Genomic DNA, 25,188 nt, shown 5'->3' with positions numbered 1-25,188 from the left:
ATTAAGTGCAAAAGATAGACTATAAATTTGAATGAGTTTTTTACATTTAATTTGCACATTTATAAATAGCTTCACAACCAAAAGTTAACAAACAGGATAAAATAAGATAAAATGCAAAAGGCTACACACTTTGTAAACTGAAGACAACGAAACCATTTCTAAAATCACACAATTAGTAAAATAAAAGGACTGAGTCAGACTTCATAGAAATCTGTCTTAAACACAAATATCTTGATTAGCTGCCCAAATGTCAAAATACTCAGGGCATGTCTGATTCCAGTTAGTAACTCTTTCCAGAGGGTTGGAGCTGCAACACTAAAAGCCTGCTTTCTAGTGAATACAGTACAATGCAGGAGTGTAGCTGGCAGGCACTGTTATTTGGGGAAGGCAATCCTTTAGGTCACTTTGTCCCAAGTTGTTTGGGGGTTTTAATGCTAAAGTAAATCCTTGACTTGTGGTAGGGTTGCATATTGGCACCCAGTACAGTTCCCTCAGCAGATGTTATACGGTGTGAATGGCATGTCAGAGCCAGCGACCTAGTTCTGCACCAGCTGCAGTGGGAGATTTAGTGCCTATACTTCCGGGAGAAACTTCTTTGAGAGGAATGAATGAATAAAATAGAACTACACAGCCAACAACTGAAGATTTTCATCGCTTGATAGAACACTGTTATATAAGAGGTTCAGTTCTGTTAAGTTAGTGGTTGCATCATTCAGAAGTAAGAATTTAAATGCATTTTGTCAGGGATAAATGCATCTTGCAATAGTGCTGCTCTTGACAGGCGTTCACAAATCTGCTTACCTTTTGCTTTGGCCCTCTCACGTGGCCTGAGTTCAGCATTACATGAGAAACACCCTGTCCCCTTGACTTTGGAGATAGAAGAGTTGTTGTCTCATGTCGGGCTTTGCTTTGGCAAGCCTTCGCCTGCTCCACAGCCCAGTGTGATGATATGACTGTCCCTAGCCTCTCTGGCATGTACAGAAAACTGGAGAGGAAGATTAGTAGTGCCCACAAATGATGGCCAGCTACTAAGCTGTGCCTAGCTTCTTCCGTGCTCCTAATCCATTTTGAAAGCTGAGTTTGACAAGCAGGGTATAAATAACCTCAATGGTTATTTTCCTCAACCTTTCAGAAAACAAAACTGTTGCTAATTTCCTTTACTACTAAACGACTTCAGTCTCTCTGTGCTTTCCATGTTCTCCTTGTTTCACCTTTCTAACTTCTGCTGATCTTTCTTCTGCACCAATGCAAACCCATCAACCTGTGGTGGGTCTACACGAGCAAAACTCTTCTTAAAATCACCAGCTTGGGAAGTCTTTGCACCCTCGGAAAGTCAGACCTTCCATTGCCACGCACAAAGAGCCACTAGCATAATGCCTAATCAGTAACTATGCAAAGCAAGAGCACCATGTGTGTTGCTTATCATTCCTTGTACCACCACTTCAGGCCTTCGATGGCTGCCTGCAGTTATTTGAAGCACGGCCCCGTTTTGAGGAGTTTTGCATTCCTATCTGCATTGTGCCTGCTACTATTAGCAACAATGTGCCCGGCACTGACCTCAGTATCGGTGCTGACACTTCCCTGAACGCCATTGTAGAGGTAAGATGGAAAATACTTAAACCCATGTCTGCAAGATGAAAGAGAAGAAAGGTTTCCCTTTGGTTTTATGCCACTAAGTTATTGGGGCTGAATCAAAATTGTGGTTTCAAATTCTGAAGGTCACTGCATCAAAACTCCTGAAATTTAGCCAGGATCCCATGCACCAGATCTCTTCAACAAGATCAGTCCATAAAATGCAGGTGCTGGTGGACAGGAACAAGTAGGATGTGCCAAAGGCATGTGCACAGGAAGAAGTCAAAATGCCAGGTTATGCTCCCAACCGTCAATCATTTTAGCTCCCTAATTTTTAGTTGCTTTAACTATGCGGTTTTGGAGCAGAAAGGTGGCACGAGCATTTAATTACAACAAATATTATTATTATTATTACTATTACATCGTCATCAGTGATTTTTTTTGGGGGGGAAAGGTGCTGGTACTCACCATGAAGTTGTTACAATAAGTGCCACACTTGTAACATTTGGAGCGAAAAACAGTGTTGGTACTGCATAATAATAATAATAATAATAATAATAATAATAATAATAATAATATTTTTACCCCACCCATCTGACTGGGTTTCTCCAGCCACTCTGGGCGGCTTCCAACAAAAGAGTAAAAATACATTAAAACATCAGTCATTAAAACTTACCTAAACAGGGTTGTCTTCTAACATCAGATAGTTGTTTATTTCTTTGACATCTGATGGGAGGGTGTTTCACAGGGCAGGTGCCACTACTGAGAAGGCCCTCTGCTTGAGTACCCCTAGAATAAGCTGCTGTTGTTGTTGCTATTATTATTAAAGATACTTCCTTTGTGGTTGCTATCCTCCAGGAATTCAGAAGAGTGTTATAAGATCAAAACAGAGATGTTAGAAAGGCACAGTCTCCTACAGCTGAAAGCAGTGTTCTTTAACCTTTGATGGATCACAGCTCCCATCATCCACAGGCCAAAGATGATGGGAGTTGGGTTTCCAGATGTGGGTGAGTTACAAGGTTGAAGAGCACTGATCCTAGAGGCCAGGGCTGCCAGCTGCACATCAAACTCCCTCCTTATGGAAGAGGAAAGATGAGCCGGCACAAAGACAGGTGCTTTTGATGTTCTAAATAAGTGGGCCCTGTGGTGCCAGGTTGGGGGGGGGGGTTGCATTCTAGGGACAATCAAAACCATGAGATCTTCTCCAGGTAGAAGAGAAAACTCTGTCTTCATAGAGGGCAGTTCTGATGTTGGATTCCCATTGCCTGCAGTGTCACAGCTCCAGATGGTGATAGGGGTGAGAAGGATATGTGTGCTGAGGTTGATCAGAGGAAGGCTGGATGATGATGATGATGATGATGATGATGATGATGATGATGATGATTTATTGAATTTATATACAGTGGTACCTTGGTTTGCAACCGTTTTGGATTGCAACCACATCAAACCCTGAAATGTGTGTCCCTTTTTTGGGATTACAACCCATTTTTTTGGATTGCAACCCATTTTTTTGGATTGCAACCCATTTTTTTGGGAAGGCCCCATTGGCGAAAGCGTGCCTTGGGTTACAACCTGTTTTGGTTTACAACCGAACCTCCAGAACGGATTATGGTTGTAAACCAAGATATCACTGTACTGCCCCATGCCCAGAAGTCTCAGGGCGGTTGGATCTGAAGGACCCAACACTTTGCCACTGCTCCAACTCTTTCACGCCAGCCCTGAAGCTGGTGTAGCTCAGTCTCTTTTATTTACTTGGAGGGAAATGTTTTGTTCTTGAAACATAAAAAGTAGGGAGGTGCCCAAGAGCATTTCCACCCTGCTGCAAGAAGCTTTCAGAGGACTGGGTATGCTAGATGTACCACCTTCAATTCTCTCCCTTCCCTGCCCAAGACACATGGTCCTATGAAACAGGCAGTTGAAGAAACTGTTAGTTAATATTATGACAATATATATCACATGTCAGGCTATTAAGTTACCCAACTGATTGCTTTAGAAGGTAGTAAAGTGTAAGTAACAGTTCTATCTGGATCCATATATTATAAAGTATATAATGTCTGTTTCCTTGCAAGTTATATACACTTTATTTCCATGAACGGAACAGTGTTTCTAGAATGGGCCTTTCCTGCTTTCCTTTCCTACATTTACCCCCAAAATCAGATCTGGAAGGTTGGGGGATATATTGTATTTTGGGGAGGGGGCTGCAGATGAAGGGGAGAGCAGTTGGAAATGGTCGTCTCTCTTATATGTACTGAAGAGCAACTTTGGATCTGGCAGCACAATGTTAGCCATGCTTACTCAGAAGTAAGTCCTGTTAAAGTCAGTGGGACTTACTTCCAAGAATGTGGGGTTAGGATTGCAGCTCAAGCCTGTGTCATTAGAGGGAAAAGACTTGATCTCAGTCATAGCTTATGTTGAAAGCTAAGAATCAAGAGGAGTCATGGATTTTTGCTCCAGAAAAACGGCATTTGTAAGATTTTCTGAAAAAAACCTACTGGTTTTTTTATGCCAAGTTTCACCTAATATTGGGTGAAGCATTGCAGATGACTTGTAGAAATCTCAGAGAAATGTTTTTGAACTAATTATTTTTAGTTCTCATGGTGCATGATAAAAACAAAGCAGTTGTGGTCTGAATGATACTAAAATATCATCCTTAAAGGGTGGTGAGCACTTTGGTTTGAAAGTCACTAACAGACCATTCTTTGCTAGACATGCGACCGAATCAAACTGTCGGCAAGTGGGACAAAGCGACGTGTGTTCATCATTGAAACTATGGGCGGCTATTGCGGCTACTTGGCAAATATGGGTGCCCTCGCTGCAGGAGCTGATGCTGCGTACATCTTTGAAGAGAAATTTGATATTCGAGAGCTCCAGGTATGCAGATCCTATATCTTACCTATTGACTACCTCGGGCTCCACTGGGAGAAAAGGCAGAATGTGAACTGAACTCAGTAAGTAATAATATGTAAATTCAATGTCTGTGGAGCAGGTATATCCAGCGGCGTAGCGTGAGTTGTCAGCACCTGGGGCAACGCAAACAATTTGCGCCCCCTAACCTGGGGCAAGGCAAGTCATTTGCGCCCCCCCAACCCCTAACCTGCGAGTTGCCGCTGGCGCTGCCGCGCAAACAACGCTGCTTGCCCGGAGGAGGATGGAGGCAGAAGCAGCCGCCGCCTGTGGCTGGGCCGAGGGGATGGCGGCGGCGGCAGGGTGCAGAGGCTGCCCGTGCCCGGCCAGGCGTCGGTGGCGGCGTCGGCACTGCTGCAGCGGCTGCTCCTCCTGCGAGCAGTGAGCGGAGCGCAGCCACAGCGACGGCGGGGGGCGCGCGCGCTAGGGCGCAAGGCTGGCAGCGGCGGCGGGGAGCCCGGCGGAGGAAGGAACTTGTCCCTTCCCTCTGGACTCGCGCCCCCCCAGATGTTGCGCCCGGTGCGGTCGGCACCCCTGGCACCCCCCACGCTACGCCACTGGGTATATCAACAGATTTTTCACTGGCTAATGGCTCAACGCTGCACGTGAGAACTCTTCTCTCTTGACTAGAGTTGCATTAGGGGTGACATAAAGTAATGGGATTTCTGTTTGGCAGGCCACCTTAAGGATGTGTACAAAGCAAAGGTTAGCAGTGGGCAAATTTACATCACTTGACTCACAGTCATAAATGATGCATTCTTTTTAGGCCAACGTGGAACATTTGACTGAAAAGATGAAAACCAGCATTCAGCGTGGTTTGGTGCTGAGGTAAGCTGACTGCTCACTAAAGTGCACTGTAAAAGGAAGTTAATTTGTTGTTGGGATGGTACTTTGGATGGGGAGAGGAGAAGAATGGCAAATGTCACCACTGGAAAGTGCTGTAGTTCACTGACAGAGTGCAGGTTCAATCCCAGAGTGCAGGATCTCTGATGAAAGGAACAGCAGAGACCTCTGCCTGAACTCTTGGGAGAGCTCTTGCCAGTTATAGGAGACCAGACTGGAATAGTTGGACCAGTAGTCTAACCTAGTATAGGAGTAAGCATGGACCAATGGTACCAAATAGTATGGGAAACAGCCTTACTAGAAAAATTAACCAATAAACTAAAACTGACACGGAGACAAATGGAAGAAGATGCCTTCACCCCAGTATGGCTCCCTTTTATCACATACACAGCCCAACAAGACAACAACAAGAATCCACCAACAGCATACGAATCAATATGGCTAACCTGATTAAAAAACACCCCCCCACACACATGAAAACAAAGATCACCACAGCAAATCACAAACAAGTAACCGCACCCTAAGCCAACCCCAATTTCTCCCACCACCAAAGAAACACAAGCAAATAGTAAAGAGAACCTGCACAAAGGACACTGACACAAAACCCTACACATAGATTAAGTAAAACAGAAACATTACCACCTGACCCCACCCCTACCCACCATGGCCCCTCTACCTCTTCCCCCCTTTTCTTCCCAATGTAACAGTAATGTCTCAACAAATGAAACTGACCTGTAGAAAATGTAGCTTGAAAAAAGAGACATTGCACATACTTTTGCAAACAAAAAAAAATCTATATATATATATATATATAGAGAGAGAGAGAGAGAGAGAGAGAGAGAGAGTTTAGCCTAGTATAGACAGAGCCAGCTCCACTTCCAAAAGGGGCACCTTTGAAAAGTTATGTTGGCTACCAAGTCAGTTCACCCACCCCCATACCCTGGTGAGCTTGTGGTGGTTGGCAGTGGCAGTGCAATAGCTCACCATGGGCAGTGGCAAAGTCCTTGCCATTTGAGATTTCACTCCAGGACATAACAAGAAACTTCTGGAATGGCAGGCAGCTTCCAGCAGCTACACAAACTAAGAAAAGGCCAGACTGGGACTACAATTAGAACCAAGCCAGCTCAGGTGTCATTGCCATACGCCAACACTGTGCCTCATTAAAGGACAGTTACATATGCTCAGTCATTGTCTCTCTCCCTGTCCCCACATTGCAGCTGGACAGCTTTTTTTAAATTTTTTAATTTTGAAGGCGATAAGCTGTAGGGATTTGTACTGACAATTCCCTTCAGTCGTATTTGCACCACTATTATTGTTACTTGTTTGAGAGTCAAGTTTAGGGGCATGAAATTCCCTCTGAATTTTGTTTTGCTTGGTTTTGTTCTTTTAAAAAAAGCTCAGGATGTTTGGGTCTGGTCCATGCCAGGATGGAAGACTTGGGTTCCATAACGAAAGAAAGGCAGGATATACATGTAACTCAATAAATATAAGCCAACCACACTTATGCTTGTGTTGTACAGGAATGAAAATAGTAGCGAGAATTACACAACAGACTTCATTTACCAGCTCTATTCTGAAGAAGGGAAAGGAGTCTTTGACTGCAGAAAGAACGTCTTGGGTCACATGCAGCAGGTAGGCATACCTTACAGATTCTCCAGGATGAAGCAGGAGGCTTAAAATGTTATTCTAGTGCTGCAGTTGTGAGTGCAGGAGCTGGTTTCATGTTTCCTCCTGGACTGGAAACCTCCCAGGACAAATGCTGCAGGGCACATGGCTTCCAGTACTTAATTTCTGCATCCATCACCTCGGACAAAATCTGCCATAGATGCACATACATCTACATAGCTTGAAAGGGGCCTTTTTGCCTACTTCAGTGTTGCAGATAGTATTACATAACAAATAGCTCCATTGGCAGAGTTGTTGTTGTTTAGTCATTTAGTCATATCCGACTCTTCGTGACCCCCTGGACCAGAGCACGCCAGACACTCCTGTCTTCCACTGCCTCCCGCAGTTTGGTCAAACTCATGCTGGTAGCTTCGAGAACACTGTCCAACCATCTCATCCTCTGTCGCCCTCTTCTCCTTGTGCCCTCCATCTTTCCCAACACCAGGGTCTTTTCCAGGGAGTCTTCTCTTCCCATGAGCTTCAGGATCTGTCCATCCAGTGAGCGCTCAGGGCTGATTTCCTTAAGAATGGATAGGTTTGATCTTCTTGCAGTCCATGGGACTCTTAAGAGCAGTGGCGTAGCGTGGGGGGTGCAGGGGGGGCTGGCCGCACCGGGCACAACATCTGGGGGTTAGGGTTAGGGGGCACAAATCCACAAGTTAGGGGGCGCAAATCCATGGGTTAGGGGGCGCAAATTACTTGCCTTGCCCCGGGCGCTGACAACCCACACTACGCTACTGCTTAAGAGTCTCCTCCAGCACCATAATTCAAAAGCATCATTTCTTCGGCGATCAGCCTTCTTTATGGTCCAGCTCTCACTTCCATACATCACTACTGGGAAAACCGTAGCTTTAACTATACGGACCTTTGTTGGCAAGGTGATGTCTCTGCTTTTTAAGATGCTGATTGGCAAATAGCTCCATTGACAGAGCAGGAGACTCTTAATCTCAGAGTCATTGGTTCGAGCCCCATGGTGGGTGCAAGTTGCCTGCCTTGCAAGGGGGTTGGACTGAATTGACCTTTGTGGTCCCTTCCAACTCTACAATTCTCTACTTCTAAGTTTAATAGCGTTTAACTAGTTTTGATACTAATTCATTGGTAACACCGAGGCATGAAGATATTAGCACTGGGACCACAGCCATTGAATTGAGGTCTCGCAGCTCTGTATGTCAGTACAACTTAAATTATAACTATCTGATGCTGCACAAAGAACTGTATGTAGAAGCAGTCATTTGTTTATAATGCTGCCTTTGTTCAGTGGAGACCAAGTTCACTGCAGGCGCAGGTAATCTTGCAACCTGGATCCCTAGGTGCTGTCCATGACTATGGGCCATGCCTCAATTTCCGCCTAAGTGTGAGGCAGGAAGTCTCCTAATTGTTTTGTAACTCTGAACAGAGTCCTAAAACTTCAACTCACTGTTAACGTACGTGTTGAATTTCACAGGGTGGCGCTCCTTCACCATTTGACAGAAACTTTGGGACAAAAATTTCAGCGAAAGCTGTACTTTGGCTCTCCAAGAAACTCAAAGAATGCTATCGAAGAGGTAAGGAAATGCTGATGGCATTAAAAAAATAAAAATTGATTAGTTTAATGTGTCAGCTGCTAACATCAATAGGAAAGTGCCAAACATGTGATACTGAGTCTGTGAGGCACAGCTGTTTCTTCTCTCGTATTTTATCACATCTATGAAAAAAGGCTTAGCTGCCCTGTTTTATTTTTCCTTAGCTCGCTGGAAATATTGAAGCCAGGGACCAGTGAATTGTCTATTTCCAGTAATGGCACCTCATTTGTACAGTGCTCTTCCAGTTTGAAGACTAGAGTCTTGAATCACTGTTGGCCTTTCAAAAGCAGGCTGTGTTTTGATGTAGTTTTACAGGGGAAAGTATCTAATCCTGCTTGCTTACATTTTTTTTCTTGACTTCAAAAAGATTTCATAGTTTATACTGCTTGTAAACTGCTTTGCAGGCCCACTGCAGGGTAGAAAGACAGTATAAATATATTAAAATGTAATATAGCAAACATTTACAAGCGGCTGTTAATATTTCTTAACCAAGTAGGCCAGCTCCCTTTCTTCTTTTGAAAAGGCATGTTTAGGAACAAGGTTGTTTGCATTCTCAAGAATATTTGAGGCTGATAATTCAGAAAACTTAATCCACAATTCTTTATTTACAGGGGCTAAAGTATCCATGCATGTTAGGTATACCTCATGGTATTCTATATATCAAGCCACGTTCAAGTGGTTGCAACAGAACTAATCCTTTCACTTAACTGACTTCTAATTTTCTGAGCAAAACTAAGTCTAGACAAGCTTACTCAGGGGGTAAGATCCACCAAATTCTAATGGTACATTGTTTGAGTAAACCTGCGTAGGATAAGGCTTCAGATTTCTTAGAATATTAGGCAAATTACCAAATCTTGCCATGATTTGGTCATGTTGATTGATATTTTACTTCAGGGTAGTCACCTTGGTGCTGTCCAGTGTTTTAGACTACAGCTTCCATCATTTCTGGCTGCTTAAACTGATGGGCATTATAATTCAAAACATCTGAAAGGCACCATGTTGGCTATCCCAGCTCTACTTTTTTTGATTATGACCGACTCCTCAAACTGTGCTAATATGTGTGAGTAATATCAGAATTCCAACCCCAACCCCCCAAGACTTAAAAGTTCCTGACAATAATTTGTAAAAACATAGGAATGCACCGCGTGAGTTACATATATTCTTCCTTTCTTGTTTTGTTTTCTTGGTTGCTGCACGGATCACAGATGAAGGTAACACACTTCATTCTTTTGCAATTTTATCAGGTTTGAGGAACAGTTCCTACTGTAATGATGAACAATTTCTAACAAAAATTAACAATGGCCAGTGACAACACCAGTTATTCATCCCTTCTCTTTCACTCTAATTACCAATTTGAAAACCATGCCCTCTAACAGTTTCAGTCCCTATTTGTTGTTCTTCACTGTAATATTTCAGTTAACCAAATTCAATTAAAAACCCTATGTGGAATTCTTTAACATTTCATTCCCCCCTGTACACTATTTCCATATGTTACTCTTTGTATAGCTAAAACAAGAAAATGTATGGCTTTTTTTTCAAAGGAAGGGTATTTGCCAACACTGAGGACAGTGTTTGCCTCCTGGGAATGCGGCGGAGGAACCTTATTTTCCAGCCTGTGGTTCAACTGAAGGATGAAACAGACTTTGTGTAAGTAAAGACAGTGCGGGGAAAAACACCGGTGTCCACACGAAGATTAGCATTAAGAATTGGTATCTCTTTGGGGACAAACGGTAGACTCTAGTTCAACTTCAGACTTGAAGTGCCTCCCCCCCCCCAAAAAAAAACTCCGGGGATTATTGAAAGGAGAATTTCTCTTTTACAAGGACCTGGCAGCGCTGAACCAGACACCATCTTCTTTCACCCCCTTTTTAATCTTTTAATAGCAAATGCTTCCAATGTACTGTTGCTGTTGTGGGTGGTGCCCAGCTATTGGGTAGCATGGCAGCTGCTGAATTTTTCAAAATTCTCTTAATCCCTGCATCATCTCTACTGGGCCTTTTGCCCAGCCAAGCTAGGTGCCAAGTCTGAAGCTTGGATTTTAAGAGAAGCAACATGCCCCAGCGGAAGAGCATAAACTTTGCATGTAACATTTTGCTTCTGCGGTATTATTTAGTGGCATCTGTAAAGACCTCAGCCTGAGCCGTTTAAAACCAGCAAATTAGAATCCTTGTTTTAATGGAGGAAGGGAGTGTGTTTCCATGATCTAATGGCTGTCCTATTGCATCGCTTGTGCAAATAGGCAGCTACTTTATCTGCTGGGCACAAGTTGACATGACAGCATGTCACTAGCACTAACTCTCCATATAAACCATCTATTTATATGAGCAGAGTGACAAGACCCTATTGCAAAGTTCCTGTGTCTTGTTTCAAGTTGATCAGCATCCTCAGTTGGTGTTCTTAAAGCCTGCCTATAAGCTTAAATGAGTTCTAAAAACATTTCCCCTCTTTCTTGCTAAACAGGCACCGAATTCCCCGCGAACAGTGGTGGCTGAAGTTACGGCCTCTGATGAAAATTCTGGCCAAATACAAGACCAGCTACGATGTGTCGGATTCGGGCCAGTTGGAGCATGTGCTCAGACCAAAACAGGCAGAAGCTTGAGCCGACGGGTCCAAGGTGTCCTACTGTTAAAAGGTTGCAATAGCTCTCCATTGTGTGTCAACGATGCTTTAGAATACTTGTTGCAGCTTTGTTTTGTAACATCTAAGTTATTGTACCAGCACTTTATGTGGAAAAACAAAAAGCCACCATCACAGACACTCTCTACCTGGTATTGTCTTAGGCTTCTTAAAAAGACACCACACAAAACACCCTAGAGCCTAACTTAACAACAACAAAAACCCAACTTACCAATGTGTTCCTTACCAATAACCTGTGCAAAAATGGTTCTATGCACTCCGTGTGATGCTATTCATCTCTTGCACTTTTACCAGATAGTGTTTACACTTAAAGAGTATGTTACAGAGGCTTAGTTTTGTGTCAAACTAAAAAGGAAACTTATATATGTCCCCCAACAGAATAAAATACTATATTAAAAGTAAGCTCTGGAGTCATTTGTTCTGTACAACCTGGGACGAGCTTGCTTCATCCTACCCACTGGCTAGAGCATCTCAGGGCTAGCCCATGTTATTGGTACAACTTTACCAGCCCGAGCTAATGTGACCAATGGTCAGAGGTGATAGGAGCTGTAGTGTGGCAACATCTGGAAGGTGCCACGTTGGCTAACCTGCACTAGCTGAACGTGCTCTTAAAAGGAAAAAAGGATTGGATTTCAAGGCCTACAAATACAAGGCAATTTCTTGCTTGTGTAGCAAGTTGTTTATGTAGTGCAACCAACTTCAGTCCAACTGCTTAGGTATCTAAGCAGCAAGACTAAAAGTAGCAATTTAGCAAATGCAAGATTATGCTTTTTCTCTGCTGTAATTGCAAAGAGAGACCCCAGCTTCGAAACTAATGTTTCCCACAACCCCTGCAGTGGCTTGGATTCCAAAGCAGATGTAAAGATAGCTTGTTAGATCTGCTCTGGAAGACAAGTGACTTCTCCCCATGCTTAGAACCCTCAATCAGGGGTGGAGTTAGCAGAGCAGCCACATGGTACCCAAGTAGGCTGGGGCCAAGTAATAAGACAGCTGGAATGCATCCTCATGCGTAAAATCACCACCTGCTTGAGTTGCATATATATTAAGATGGTAGGAGCAACCCTGTATTTAAAATTCCCAGTGTTGACATGAGTGCTTCTGCCAGTACATCCTTTACTACCTAAAACACCAGGGAAGAAAGGAGTAACCTCTCACCAACCCCATCACTAAACAAAACAGGGCTGGCATAGACTTGCCTTCTGCTGTGTTGTCTCTAAAGATAAGCTACCTGATGCGGGAATAAGAAGTCCCATGACAAGATGCTAAGCAAAACAACTCATCAGAGGCTGGAAATATTTAATGGCACAAGGTTGAGACACACAATATTCAAATAAGAGTACTGAAGATGGTCAATGACAGTAATCTTAAAAAAAAGAGGAAACCCTAACTCTATTAGACATGATTTAAAGAAAACAGAAAACTTAATTTTGTGCTTCTACAAAGTGCTAGGTACCATCTAGTTAAACGTAATCATGATCAGCTAGGCAGAACCAACAGTAGTTCCGTTGGGAAATTAGTCACAGTTATTGAGCTAGTTCGGGACCATAATCCAGAGCTTCAGCTTGGCAAATAGTGAAAGACTGACAGAGAGCAAAATCCTGCTTGAGAAGTAAGCACCACTGTGGAGTCAAGCTCTTTAAGATGACACAAATGTAGTGCTGACAGCACTGCTATAGAGGAGGACCCCAAGTTATTTTGGTATCTGTCACACACGATTGCATCTAATCTGAGCCGGCAGCAAATATCATCGTATAACCCACGAAGGGTCTTTGGCAGTGTGTGGGTTTTCTGGGCCAAGAATAGCCAGTCCTTTTGTTCTCTTCCCAGCGGCAAGATATCTGAAAGTCAACAAAGCATGCACCATTAGTCTACTGTTCATTTGCAATTGTCTGTTCAGCATATAAGTGTAGGGAATATTAGGAGTCTCCAATTCTCAGGATTCAATGGGCAAAAGTGATGCTTTCGTTTTAAACTGTACTGGGATCGTTATTGATAAAGGGCAATTCAGAAACTGAACAGCACATGTCATTCTGAAAAACGTTTTGATTTTAGACAGCATCAAAGTCTCTGGAGCTCCTTTCACTTGATGCTGGAAGGTTGTTCAAGATGGAGAGGTAGAGCATATTTGTATGTACGCATTGCTCAGTCTGCAATTCATGCTTGGCTTGCTTATGAGTTATTCGAGGGCTTCACCACAGTCCCAATGACACCTTAGCATACTGCCATCCAACTAGCTAGATTTGATTCACAAATCTAGGTTCTGTGTAAGTTTTACACATCCAATTGTTTTGTCCCACTATCCCATTCAATAGCCCCATGCCACAGGAAACCCACAATCCTGAAAATTAAAGGGCTGTGTGGCAAACATCAGTTCCCCCCACTCCCCTTTTGGGTTTTGGAAAGCTATCTGAGAATTCTCACACTTCCCGGTCAGGCACACAAACTCACTTGTTGGCTGCTTCTATGAGGTTATCTTTGGAGACTGCGAAAAGATGCTCTCTGTGCCTCTGCTTCATCTCATCGGAGATCCCGTACAAAAAGGTATTCATCCCTACAAAGAATTCACAAACGTTAAGAAAACTAACTTGATTCTTAAGAGTGAAAGCAGCAGGTGGCAAACCACACCTCAATCCTGCAGCTCCTACTTTTAGACAGATCTGTTTCATAACACACTGAGATCACTCAATTCTTCTGGAATGGCATATGTAGCCAAGAATTATGCAACAAATTTTAGATAATTTCCCCATGTTGGAAATGCCTGATAATGTCAAACTCTTTTTGGCTGCAATTTAGACATATGAAACTGGGTCCGCCCCCCCCCCCCCGCCCCCACTCAAAAGCATCAAAGATAACTAAAATATGTGCAAAATCATATTTTGGCTTTCAGACTGATGGCTATTTTGATCCAGGAAAGGCTATTCGCTCTACTCATTTGGCTCAATCCCAAGCTGAGAAGTCAACATACCTTTATCCGATGGTGCTTGGGGGGCATCCACAGATGCAAACATGGCAAGCTTGGCTTCGTCAATGTCTTGCTGCGTGAATTTTCCTGCCTTGGCCCATTCGCCGGCCTTTTCAAAAGTAGACAAGGTACCCATTGAATTTGGATCCCTAAAAATGCATGGAAGGCACAGGTAAGTTTATACAGCCAGGTTTTTTTACAGAGAAATGACACCACAAAGCGACTTGCCCTTGTTCAAGTGGTTGCTTTTTCTAGCTTTGCCTCACACTGTGATCACAGATAGATGAAAACCCAGCTGTTAAAAAGCAGTGTTGACTTCTGAAGGGTATTTCTGTCCCAATGACATTGTATTGAGCAGGTTCTTACAACAAATAAATCTGTTGGGTTCACTGAACTTAGAAAGCTTGAAATCATAGGAACATAGGAATGTGCTTCAAACTGAAATAGACCTTTGGCCAATCTAGCTCCATATTGTCTACACGGACTGGCAGCAACTCTCCAGGGTTTCAAATGGGGGCCTTTCCCATCCCTACCTGGAGATGCCGGGGATTGAACCTGGGACGTTCTGCATGCAAAGCAGATGCTCTAGCGTTGAGCTACAGCCTTCCCCTGCCACTGACCTCAGGACCGGATCCATATATTCTGTACATCCCAACACTTATGAGCCACACAGTGCTGGCATTCTGTTCAGCACTGCAAAAGTGGAAAGCAATTACGCAGGTTTCCCACCACTGACGTGTTTGTGCTTTTTACATTATGGGATTTCCTCGCAATTTAAAAGCACTGATCTGAGTGCTCTGGGGCAGATGGCAATAATCTACTTTCCCTTTACCACTCAATGACTTGTACAATTCCAGTTCCTGAACGCATTTTATTTGGCAGAGAATGCTAGTTTACAAAAACAAAACAAAACCCCAAAACCAAGAACAGTCAAAGGAAGACATTGTGGTTCTACTCAGTCAACTTGTTACCTATAGGAGTAGAAACTGAATATGCCATTACTGGCAAGTTGCGCACCACCTCCATATGCACCTCCTTTCTCTCTAATTTCCGTATGTAGAAATTTAGCCGTCATTAGACGGGCGAGGATGCGAAGGCTGAAAAAAAGAGAGAGATCGTTAGTGAACAAGAGATTCCTACATTGCAGGGGGTTGAGGCTAGATGAATCTTCCAACTCTTCAACTCTGATTAAGATGCTCTCTCCCTGGCCCTTCCTTTTTTTCCTCACCATCATCATCATCATTATTATTATTATAAGTCTGCATGAACAAATGTACCTAATAGGCAAAATTTCAGACTCAGTAAGATTTCATAACTTGTCTCCCCACAGAAGTCAAGATCTCTGATCTCCACATTTCCATACCACATTTTTTCTCCTTTTTAAAAGCACAAGACTTATGTGTGTAAGGGAATGTGCTTCTCCAAGTGGAAGTTTTAATGCACTTGCTAGATCATGGTGCCCTCTAGCTGCTGCTAAGACTCCCAACTCCAGTTAGCAAGGCCAGGTAAGGATGATAGGAATAGTAGCAGTGGCTACCCCTGTCCTAGACATCCCTTGGGGAGAGTGAACTGGGGACCCCATAGGCGGAATCAGTGCCAGCTACCTGGTTCCTTCTTGCTGCTCCAAAGCAGCACCTCCGCCTAATGAGTGCCAGGAGAGCACAGGTGTCATTAGCTCAGAAGTGGTCCCTTATCAGCTGCTGTTACCTTGGCAGCAATGCCCCCTGAAGACACACATGGGAAGCAGTGTTGCTGAAGCCACACCCCCAAGCAAAGCTGGTGAGCCAAACCCACCTGTGCCCCACAGATGCTCTCCTGAGCTGAGAGGAAGGAAGCAACACAGAGCGAACAGGCAAGTGGGGGAAAGAAAGCCTGATTTTGTGAGCTGTGGGTCACCCTGCCTATGAGTCCAGACATAAATGCACTACCTCTAACTCAGAATACATCCCAGTGTTTTGAAAGCAAATGTCTTCCCAAGAGCACCGTAGGTTATTTCTGAATGCAGTTCTCAACACAGCCGCAACTGGAGATTTCTTTTATTCAACTCACGCACCGTTTCCAAATCTGTTTGGCATCACTTCCCATCATCCTACCTTGCGTGGTCCGGGGCTGTAAAGGGAACTGTCCGAACGCAGGCGCCAACGTAATTGACAGGGAAGGGCAGAAGGAAATGAGTCTTCATCTGGCATGGCTGGAAAGTGGGATCCTGGAGGAAAAGTCACGTTGTGTTTCATTTAGATCACCTCTGGCAGAGAGTGTGTAGAGAGAGCAATGCGGGCACTCAATTTTAGGTGACCGCCTCTTCTTACCCATTCAAGAGCATCAAAAGGAGTCCAGAAAGGTTAATAGTCAATTCTGCATTTGGTTACTTGGAGAGAGAAGGAAGGAGGAAAATGAGATCGCAGAGTCTCAATGTGATTGCTTGGAGGGCTCAGAACAGCCAACAGCAAGGGAGAAGAGGGAAAGCATTTTAAGAATTTGATGCCCCTTATTATTGTTTTTTAAAGGCAGTAGTTGTCAAAGGCAAGGAACAGCTCAGCACAGCCCCACATTTGAAGGGGGCACAGTTTGCAAAGGGGATGTGCATTTCCCAGGCATACAACAGAATACACTTTCACTTGACATGTAACTAACTCTCTTCTCCCTCCCTCCCTAGCCTAGCGTTGCCTTTTATAAGCAATGAAGGCAGGGCTTGGGTTACCTCTAATTTCTGGACACAGCCCAGCAACGTTAGTAGCTTTAGAAATTTAACTTTATGAAGGCCCAAGTGGGGATAAATCAGGAGACAATCTTTGGAATACAAGAGCAGACTTTTTATATTCCATTCAACTTTTTTTAAAAAAAGATCTTGTATGCCACTTTGAAGAACTTTCTGGAGGCAAAAAATGATTCAGAGATGGGTCATAGCTAAGTCGTCGTCCTCCAACCAGTTTGTGTGGCAAAAATTGCACCCTAGATGCACCTGCCATTGTTGAATTTACATAGAAGGAGGTCTACAACGAAGTCTTTCTTGGGTAGGGACAGAAAAGTTACGGCTCCAAGAATCTGCTAGACTCCAACTCCCATCAACCCTGACCACTGGGCTATGCAGACAGGGGCTGATGGGAGTTGGAGACTAACAACAATAGGGCACAGGATTGCCATTTTTGTTCTAAGACATTTTTCCTGTGCAGGTGACAAACAACATCCTCGATTGCCAGCCACTTATCACTGACCGTTCTTCTTCTCATAAATGAAGAAAGCACTCAAACAAAACAAAACAAGACAACTCTAAGAAATCTTGATTATGGAGAAATATTTCTAAAAGAAGAACCAACTCATGGAAGCAGAATTGGGAGCCACCAGCACACAATTGTTTTTTGGGGATGGGGAACATTTTACTTCCCCAAGCTTCTACCCGATTTTAGCTTCCTGCTAAGGCTTCAGGTTCCCCCAAAAAGTGACCATAAAGGAACACATTAATCTTCAGAGCAGTAAGGCTCAATTTGGGGAGTAGTGACAAATACTGGCAACTTCGACCTAAGGCAAATGAGCTAAGACTCACCGTAATGAGCTTCCTGGTGATCTGGGAGCAAGCAAGCGCCTCACTGCCATCGGTTTTGGGGTCTGAAGGTTTCTACAAAGAGAAAACTTGGTTGAAACAACAGAGATCCAATTGGTTTCTCCCAAGTAACCAGCACAGCTTCCCCAAGCATATCCTTTCTGCTGTGTCCAATATTTTGCTGCTGATGACACTAAGGGTTGCATTCAAAACATGTCCTGCAGGCAGTGCTAATGTTGGGGTACCCTGTGAGGATTACAATGTAGGACAGGGGTGGGAAGCCTCTGGGTCAGGGGCCAAATGTGGCCCTCCATGTCTTTCTATCTGGCTCTCCAAAAAACCCCTCTCCCCAGGCTGAATCCCTCTAGGGCATCGGCTTTGAGCCCCCAGTGTTTCTGCCAAACTTATACTGTAATAATGCATGAATGGAGAATGGGGATATGAGTGTGTACAGGAACTCGGGATTTGGGGCGAAAATGCAGCCTATTGCACAAAGCTAATGCTTTTGATGCTTTTGAATTATGGTGCTGGAGGAGACTCTTGAGAGTCCCATGGATTGCAAGAAGATCAAACCTATCCATTCTCAAGGAAATCAGCCCTGAGTGTTCACCGGAAGGACAGATCCTGAAGCTGAGGCTCCAGTACTTTGGCCACCTCATGAGAAGAGAAGACTCCCTGTAAAAGACCCTGATGTTGGGAAAGATGGAGGGCACAAGGAGAAGGGGACGACTGAGGATGAGATGGTTGGACAGTGTTCTCGAAGCTACCAGCATGAGTTTGACCAACTGCGGGAGGCAGTGGAAGACAGGAGTGCCTGGCGTGCTCTGGTCCATGGGGTCACGAGGAGTCGGACACGACGAAACGACTAAACAACAACAACAAAAGGGTCACGGCCATTGCTCTGCCCACACCCAACTCTGGCATGTGGCAGCTCCCAGGCTGAAACAGGCTCCCACCTAGGCAATGAGAACAGCCAAAGCAGAAGTGACATGGGCTATCACAAGTGACACCCCCCAGCCTTCCGTCCCTCCTCTGGCTTTAAAAAACTGCTGCATTGGAGCTCTGTAGGACATTTTCCCTGATCTAAATCCCCATCCCACTCCCAGAAGCTATCTGGCCCACTGGGGAGAAATACAAGCACTGTTGGGGTATCTCCCTCCACGGAGCTAACAGCATCTTTGGAGGGAAGCAGTCTATGTCTTCTCTCCCTCTCAATACTCCTCAAATTCTATTGCACAGATCAAATTTGGACACCATCAGCAACACGTAGAATTCAGCTGTAGTATCAATGAACCAAAAGGCACTGCCCCTTCTCATCTAGCCTCAGCTCCCTCTGGAAGGGATGGAAGAATAGTACTTGAAACATGCTAACATTTGTAGGAACCACAGCAGGAAGGAAACGTGAGAAAGCAGGGGGAGGTGCTCTTGACAGCCCGTGTTGCAGTATTTGTATTTCCACAAGCTACAGAAAAATGCACCGGATATGTAGCCAATTCTGCCTCTCACTTGCATGAGAACTGGAAAGTCACCTGCAAAGCAAACGCTTTCTCTGCTAATCCTGTTTTACCTCAATCACATGGGGGCGGACGGGCTTGCGTTCCTTTTTACTCCGGGCGATGCCCTTTATGAACCTTTCGACGGCTTTCGCAGCGTGAGGCATCTGCTGAGGGGTGGCGTTCACTGAACACCTAGGCAGAAATAAAATTGCATCTAGTTGCATGCACAAACACACCGTCTGTGAGGAACAAACTGTTTTTACACCTCCCCAATTTTCCGAATCGAGTTCTGTTTAGCCATCAAATATCACCGGCTTTAAAAAATGCTGGGCGGACTTTAATTCTGGTCTCTGAGTGCTCTGCATGGCGAGGGCAGTATGTAGCCAAGCTTCCCTCCGACTCTGAAGCTGAAGAGGCTCAGCAGGGAGGTTTCGGTGGTCCTGGCAGCAGTGCTGCAACTTCCCCAGATACAAAGCTGGGAGATTATTTATTTACTTTATAGCCCACCTTTTTCGCTCCAAGGTGGTGTACATGGTTCTTCCTCTCAACATTTAATCACTATGCCCTGCCCTGCAAGGTAGGGTCAATCCTAGGGGCAGTGACTGGCCCAGGGTCACCCAGTGAGCTTCACTGGTCAAGCAGGGATTTGAACCCTGGTCGCCCAAGTCCCAGTCCAACACTCTAATTGCTACATTATGACACTCCCCTCATTGCAATGCCTTCCCAAGCTAGGTCAATGTACTTGATGCTGCCTAAAATCAGAAGCTGTGTTCAAACCGTGGTAAGCCAAGCAATCACACTCCCTTCTTCTCCCTGCTGGTAAGAGGGATGGAGACCAGAATTCTTGCTTTGAGCAGACAAGAGTTGTGGACTCCCAAGGCCGCCGTCTTGAGAAGTAGTATGTTATTGGCCAGCTCCATTTATACAGAGCCTTCCTGGCCAAGGAACTCAAGGCAGTTCAGTTTTAAAATACTATGAACAAGCAAATAGTGAAACACAGAATAACAGTGTTCTCTCGGGTCAATGGAGGGAGGGTGATCAATAATTCTCCTTTGTTGCTGATGGTTGCATCGGCAACAGATTTCATGTACTCCCCCCCCCTCCTGCAGACCAACGAGCAGTGTTTCCAAACTATGTAAAACTGTAATTTACTTTCAAAAAAATCCTTATTTAATGCTTTCGTTTGGCACTAGAGTTTCGGATGCTTGAATTCCTGGATAATGCTCAAGAAGGCAGACTAATGCTCTCTTAAATGCTCACTGCCTGATAACTGAATGCTCTGTAGAATACCTGTCTCTCACACAGTTGTGTACATGCAAGATTCACCATTAGGAGGTATGGGGGGAAACCAGCAAAGGGCTTAGAAATCCACCCGGGGCTAGCTTAGGGTCGCATCAGGTGAACATTAACAGAGCCTCACCGCATGTTGTCACTGTTTAAGAGGTATTTCTTGATGCGTGGCAATTTCCGCAGCACTGGCTTAATGTCAGACATTTCTGCAATCCTCTTCATCAATCTCACCTGAATGGAAATGGGGCAGCAGGGAGGAGAGAGGGAATGAATAGTAAAGCAAAAGCAAAGAAAGCCCACCAAGCAGACCTGAGACCTTAAAATATGTGACTATAAACAACTGGGGCGCCTTCTTCCCCACATAGGGCTGCTGGGAATTGCTCCCTTGTTTCAATGTGCTTCTCTAGAAACGTCAGGCAAGAACTCTTGTCGGAACAGAAACAGCAGTGTGCAGAAGAGGCTACTTGAGAGACTGCTTCAATCTCTGTGGAGTTGCTGCTGTTAGGCAGAGCGCACAGCACTGGGCTGGGTAGACAAATCAGACACCTTCATCTAAGCCAGTTCTCCCCTTCCGGAATGATGGAAGCCTTCTCCTCTCAGCTGTCCCCTTACCTGCTCCATGCCGTTAAACATTTCCTGCAGCTCTCCGGCTGGGGTCAGGGTTCTGCTGGCTCTAATAGAGGCATACATGTGCCCGGAATCGGGAATCCCATTCGAGAGCTCTTGAGCCGTCATCTTGACTAGAACCTTGAAGTGTTCCTCATCTTCAAAGTGAGGGCTGCAGAAAGTGGAGAGAGGAAGCGGAAAGGCATCAGTTGGGGGGTGGGAGTCACAGCAGAAAAGCACTGAAAGGGCTTAGAAGCAGCCATTACTGAAGACCAACTTCTTCCAAGTATAATCACCAAGAGTTGGGCAAAAAACTTCCAGCTATTGCCACCAGCCCTGGTTGTTCTGCTGGAAGGTCTAGAGTGCTTTTCAGAGATGCTCTCAGCAGCTACTTAGTTTTTAGGGCAATTTCTTCTCCTGAGCATTCAAGTGGCCTGGCTACTGTGTTCTGCACCAGCCACGGCTTCTAGATTAGATATACAGTTGTACCTTGGGTTAAGAACTTCATTCTGGAGGTCCGTTCTTAACCTGAAACTGTTCTTAACCTGGGGTACCACTTTAGCTAATGGGACTTCCCACTGCTGCTGCGCAGCCGCCACACGATTTCTGTTCTCATCCTGAAGCAAAGTTCTTAACCCAAGGTACTACTTCTGGGTTAGTGGAAGCTGTAAGCTGAAGTGACTGTAACCTGAGGTACCACTGTAAAGGCAGCCTATTTCTGGGCTCAGATAACCCAGCAAGGTACGTTTGAATCGAAAGCTTCTCAAGTACTCCATCCACCTGATGTGACTCCCACACAAGGAGAGCACTGCTGGATCAGGCCCACAGCCCATCTAGTCCAGCATCCTGTTTGCAAACCAACGCCCTGTGGGAGGTACACAAACAGGGACGGAGCATGACAGCACTCATTCCCAGACACTGGTAATCGGGGGGGGGGGGGGATACTGCCTCCGACAGGGGCGGCAATTTGTTCACCCAAGTTTGTTCACATCATGCTGAACGATGGTTGTGCATGACATCTTTCAGTGCTTGTGGACTGGGCTCATAGTTTGTTGGCAGAGTACATGCCTTGGATGTGAGAAACTCCAGTTTAAGTCTGTTAAAGGAGAGGATCTCAGGCATTCAGGGAAACTGCTTTTCAGCCTGAGACTCACAAGAAGGTCTGCCAGTCACAGGAGACAACAGGCTGCCCCATGGACCAATGGTCTGCTTCAGTAGAATGAACCTTCTTATATTCATGGAGAATCATTGAGTTGGAAGGGACCACAAAGGTCCTCCAACCCCCTGCACTTTAGGAACCTTTTGCTCAATGTGGGGCTCAAATCCATGACCCTGAGATTAAGAGTCTTAGGCTCTACTAACAGAGCTATATTCTTTCTTTTTTAAAAGTAAGTTACCTTGTTATTAAACAAACAAAACAAATAAACAAAACCCATGCTTAATCCTGTGCACATTTAGCTATGCACTTATTTCATTTTCAGGGTGATATGAAATGAATGGCCACATTTTGGAGAAGTTATTCTATTTTCTAGTATCTCCAAGCTTTGTGACATGTATCAAAAGCAAGCCATTTAGCTCTTTTAGCAGGAAAGCACACAACTGCAAACAATACACACACAGAGAGAGAGAGAGAGAGAGAGAGAGAGAGAGAGAGAGAGAAAGAGAAAGAGAGAGAGAAAGAGTACCTGTTGAATATTTCACTCCAGATGTGCATCATGGCAGGCAGATTTCGATCCAGGCAGAGAGAAGAAAAGAGCACACCCTAAAGGAGACATTTAACAAGAAAACTCAGATCAGTAGACAAGCCAGTAAAGGTAAAGGTAAAGGTACCCCTGCCCGTACGGGCCAGTCTTGCCAGACTCTAGGGTTGTGCGCTCATCTCACTCTATAGGCCAGGAGCCAGCGCTGTCCGCAGACACTTCCGGGTCACGTGGCCAGCGTGGCAAGCTGCATCTGGCGAGCCAGCGCAGCACACGGAACACCGTTTACCTTCCCGCTGGTAAGCGGTCCCTATTTATCTACTTGCACCCGGGGGTGCTTTCGAACTGCTAGGTTGGCAGGCGCTGGGACCGAACGATGGGAGCGCACCCCGCAGGGGGATTCGAACCGCCGACCATGCGATCGGCAAGTCCTAGGCGCTGAGGTTTTACCCACAGCGCCACCCGCGTCCCTAGACAAGCCAGTAAGAGATCCTCAAATAATTACTTAAAGAATAACAGCTATCTGCTCAGTTGTGATTCCCAGACAGGTATTTAGTGGGGATGGTGCCTTAGAAATAGGAAGCAATTCAGCAACACTGCCAGTCATTAATTAGGTTTGCATCTCATCTGCAGCAAGGGAGGCACTCGCATCTCTAGCCAACACAGCCCCAACATGAAAGAGCACCAGGGCCACGTGACACCCGACCTGGAGACTGACTTACCTGCTCATACACGTCCAAGTGGGAGTCGTCCACAGTGATATGAGGGCAGACGGAAAGGCCCCCTGTTTTCAGATCTATCTCTTGAGCCTGTTCTCTGTAACTGAGAGCGCCACAGCCCATTCTGCAAGAAGGAGAGAGCACGTAGGGTGTGGACAGCAGGCCAAGCAAAAGCCTGAATCATTTAATTATCTTCACTCCTGGCAATTATTTCGCACATGTTGGAAGAAGGGTTTTGGAAGCTGAGCCCTAAGAGGGATGGTAGAAAGAGCAGGGAAGGAGTAGCCTGGGGGATAGAAGACCTGAAGATTTAGGCAAAGGCCCAATGGCAACATTAGAGGAGGACATGCCAGGTGTCCTCTTAAAACCTGCTGGCCCCAAACGGCAGCCAACAGGAAGAGGGACTGCTGGAGCTTAGAAGGTCCCTGCAGCTTCTACGAGTAGCATAGGAGATTTGGGGGCAGCAACACTAAATCTTAGCAGCCAAGAAGAAATTATACCCAGCTCTGCGCAATCCCAGGAATGTAGCTCAGCAACAAAGTCTAGACAGCAACAGCTTTAGGGTTGTTATTTCTGTTACTGGATGTTGCATGTTGTTGAAGTAATCTTGTTGCATTTTTAGTATTGAAATGCAGTTTTTTGGTATGTTATTATGTTTCTGCTTCACTGCTATTAGGAAATGGTTTTGCTATGTTGTTTTGAAATTGTTACTGTGTTCTTGTTTTGCTATGTTATTATGAGACTGTGGTGTTTTGTTTTGAGATGTTTCTTTGTTGCAAGCCACTTTGAGCATGCAATAATATGAATGAATGAATGAATGAATGAATGAATGAATGAAAGGTTCCAAGGTTCAATCCCTGGGCATCTCCAGGCAGAGCTGGGAGAGACCACTGCCAGTCCGTGTAAGGGAGGGATGGCAAAATCACTGCCCCCCCCCAGATGTGGCTTGACTGCTGCTTCCATCACCCCTGGCAGACAGCTGCAGCTGATAGGGGCTACACCTGGAAGGCTGCAGGTAAGCCACCGCAAATGGTACAAGGCACCTTCCTTTAGAACTACAGGATCACAGAACGGTGGCGTTGAAAGAGACCCAAACCGTCATTTAGTCCAACCTCCTGCAATGCAGAAATCACAGCTGTGCTCTTCTTCTCCCACAAACTTTGTACCCCAAGTCACCAGCCCCAGTACCAGAGGGCCTGCCCCACAATTGCTCGGAGAACTGCTTAACAACTTTCTTGTAGTAAGTAACCAAACAAACCCCTGTGTTGCAAAGAGAACGTCAGCAATGTATAGGCAACACGATGACCATGTACATACGCAATAAACAATCTTTTATAGAATTCCTTCAAACCATAACAAGTCCAAAATGAAATCTTCATTTTGCCTATACATTGCTGACATTAATAACTTTCTTGGCCAAGGATATACATATTTTGTTCAAGCTCATTACACTATAAAGATAGACTGTAATACCATTAAACGAGCAATTTCCACAACATGCACCCCAATAGTCTTCCCGCAAAAAAATAATTTGAATTTAGGTTAACTCATCAACCCCAAAAGAGGGGAGAGGGAAGAGATAGTGGAATTCCAATAAACTGGAATGAAGTTTATTGCAAAGATAGCCCACGGGGTGCCCTGCAGATGTTCACAGAATCTTAGAATTGTACAGTTGGAAAGGTGCACGAGGG

The 25,188-nt window shown here is 44.9% G+C and overlaps 2 protein-coding genes across 4 annotated transcripts in view; one reads left to right on the top strand and one right to left on the bottom strand.

The window, feature by feature from the left end:
* PFKP (phosphofructokinase, platelet) overlaps positions 1-11,585 on the top strand; it is a 64,046-nt gene extending 52,461 nt beyond the window's left edge. For 2 of the 3 annotated variants that reach the window (XM_081164234.1, XM_081164233.1), the window contains 7 exons: positions 1,447-1,599; positions 4,279-4,443; positions 5,243-5,304; positions 6,840-6,951; positions 8,429-8,528; positions 10,088-10,193; positions 11,007-11,585. In XM_081164234.1, the coding sequence (XP_081020360.1) occupies positions 1,447-1,599; positions 4,279-4,443; positions 5,243-5,304; positions 6,840-6,951; positions 8,429-8,528; positions 10,088-10,193; positions 11,007-11,145 (837 nt within the window). In that variant the 3' untranslated portion in view covers positions 11,146-11,585. The remainder of the gene's footprint in view (positions 1-1,446; positions 1,600-4,278; positions 4,444-5,242; positions 5,305-6,839; positions 6,952-8,428; positions 8,529-10,087; positions 10,194-11,006) is intronic. The other variant, XM_081164232.1, reaches the window with a different exon arrangement.
* Positions 11,586-12,462: 877 nt separating this feature from the next.
* PITRM1 (pitrilysin metallopeptidase 1) overlaps positions 12,463-25,188 on the bottom strand; it is a 31,038-nt gene continuing 18,312 nt past the window's right edge. The window contains exons 17-27 of the mRNA XM_081163516.1: positions 23,501-23,621; positions 22,764-22,840; positions 21,085-21,250; positions 20,603-20,703; positions 19,254-19,374; positions 17,690-17,761; positions 16,239-16,351; positions 15,117-15,242; positions 14,149-14,294; positions 13,632-13,734; positions 12,463-13,021 (exon numbers count right to left, since the gene is read on the bottom strand). Of these exons, the coding sequence (XP_081019642.1) occupies positions 12,928-13,021; positions 13,632-13,734; positions 14,149-14,294; positions 15,117-15,242; positions 16,239-16,351; positions 17,690-17,761; positions 19,254-19,374; positions 20,603-20,703; positions 21,085-21,250; positions 22,764-22,840; positions 23,501-23,621 (1,240 nt within the window). The 3' untranslated portion in view covers positions 12,463-12,927. The remainder of the gene's footprint in view (positions 13,022-13,631; positions 13,735-14,148; positions 14,295-15,116; positions 15,243-16,238; positions 16,352-17,689; positions 17,762-19,253; positions 19,375-20,602; positions 20,704-21,084; positions 21,251-22,763; positions 22,841-23,500; positions 23,622-25,188) is intronic.

Source organism: Podarcis bocagei (assembly GCF_964188305.1).
Source record: "Podarcis bocagei genome assembly, chromosome: 12".
In the NCBI taxonomy this organism is placed as follows: domain Eukaryota; kingdom Metazoa; phylum Chordata; class Lepidosauria; order Squamata; family Lacertidae; genus Podarcis; species Podarcis bocagei.
This window is presented reverse-complemented; position numbering and strand designations above follow the sequence as displayed.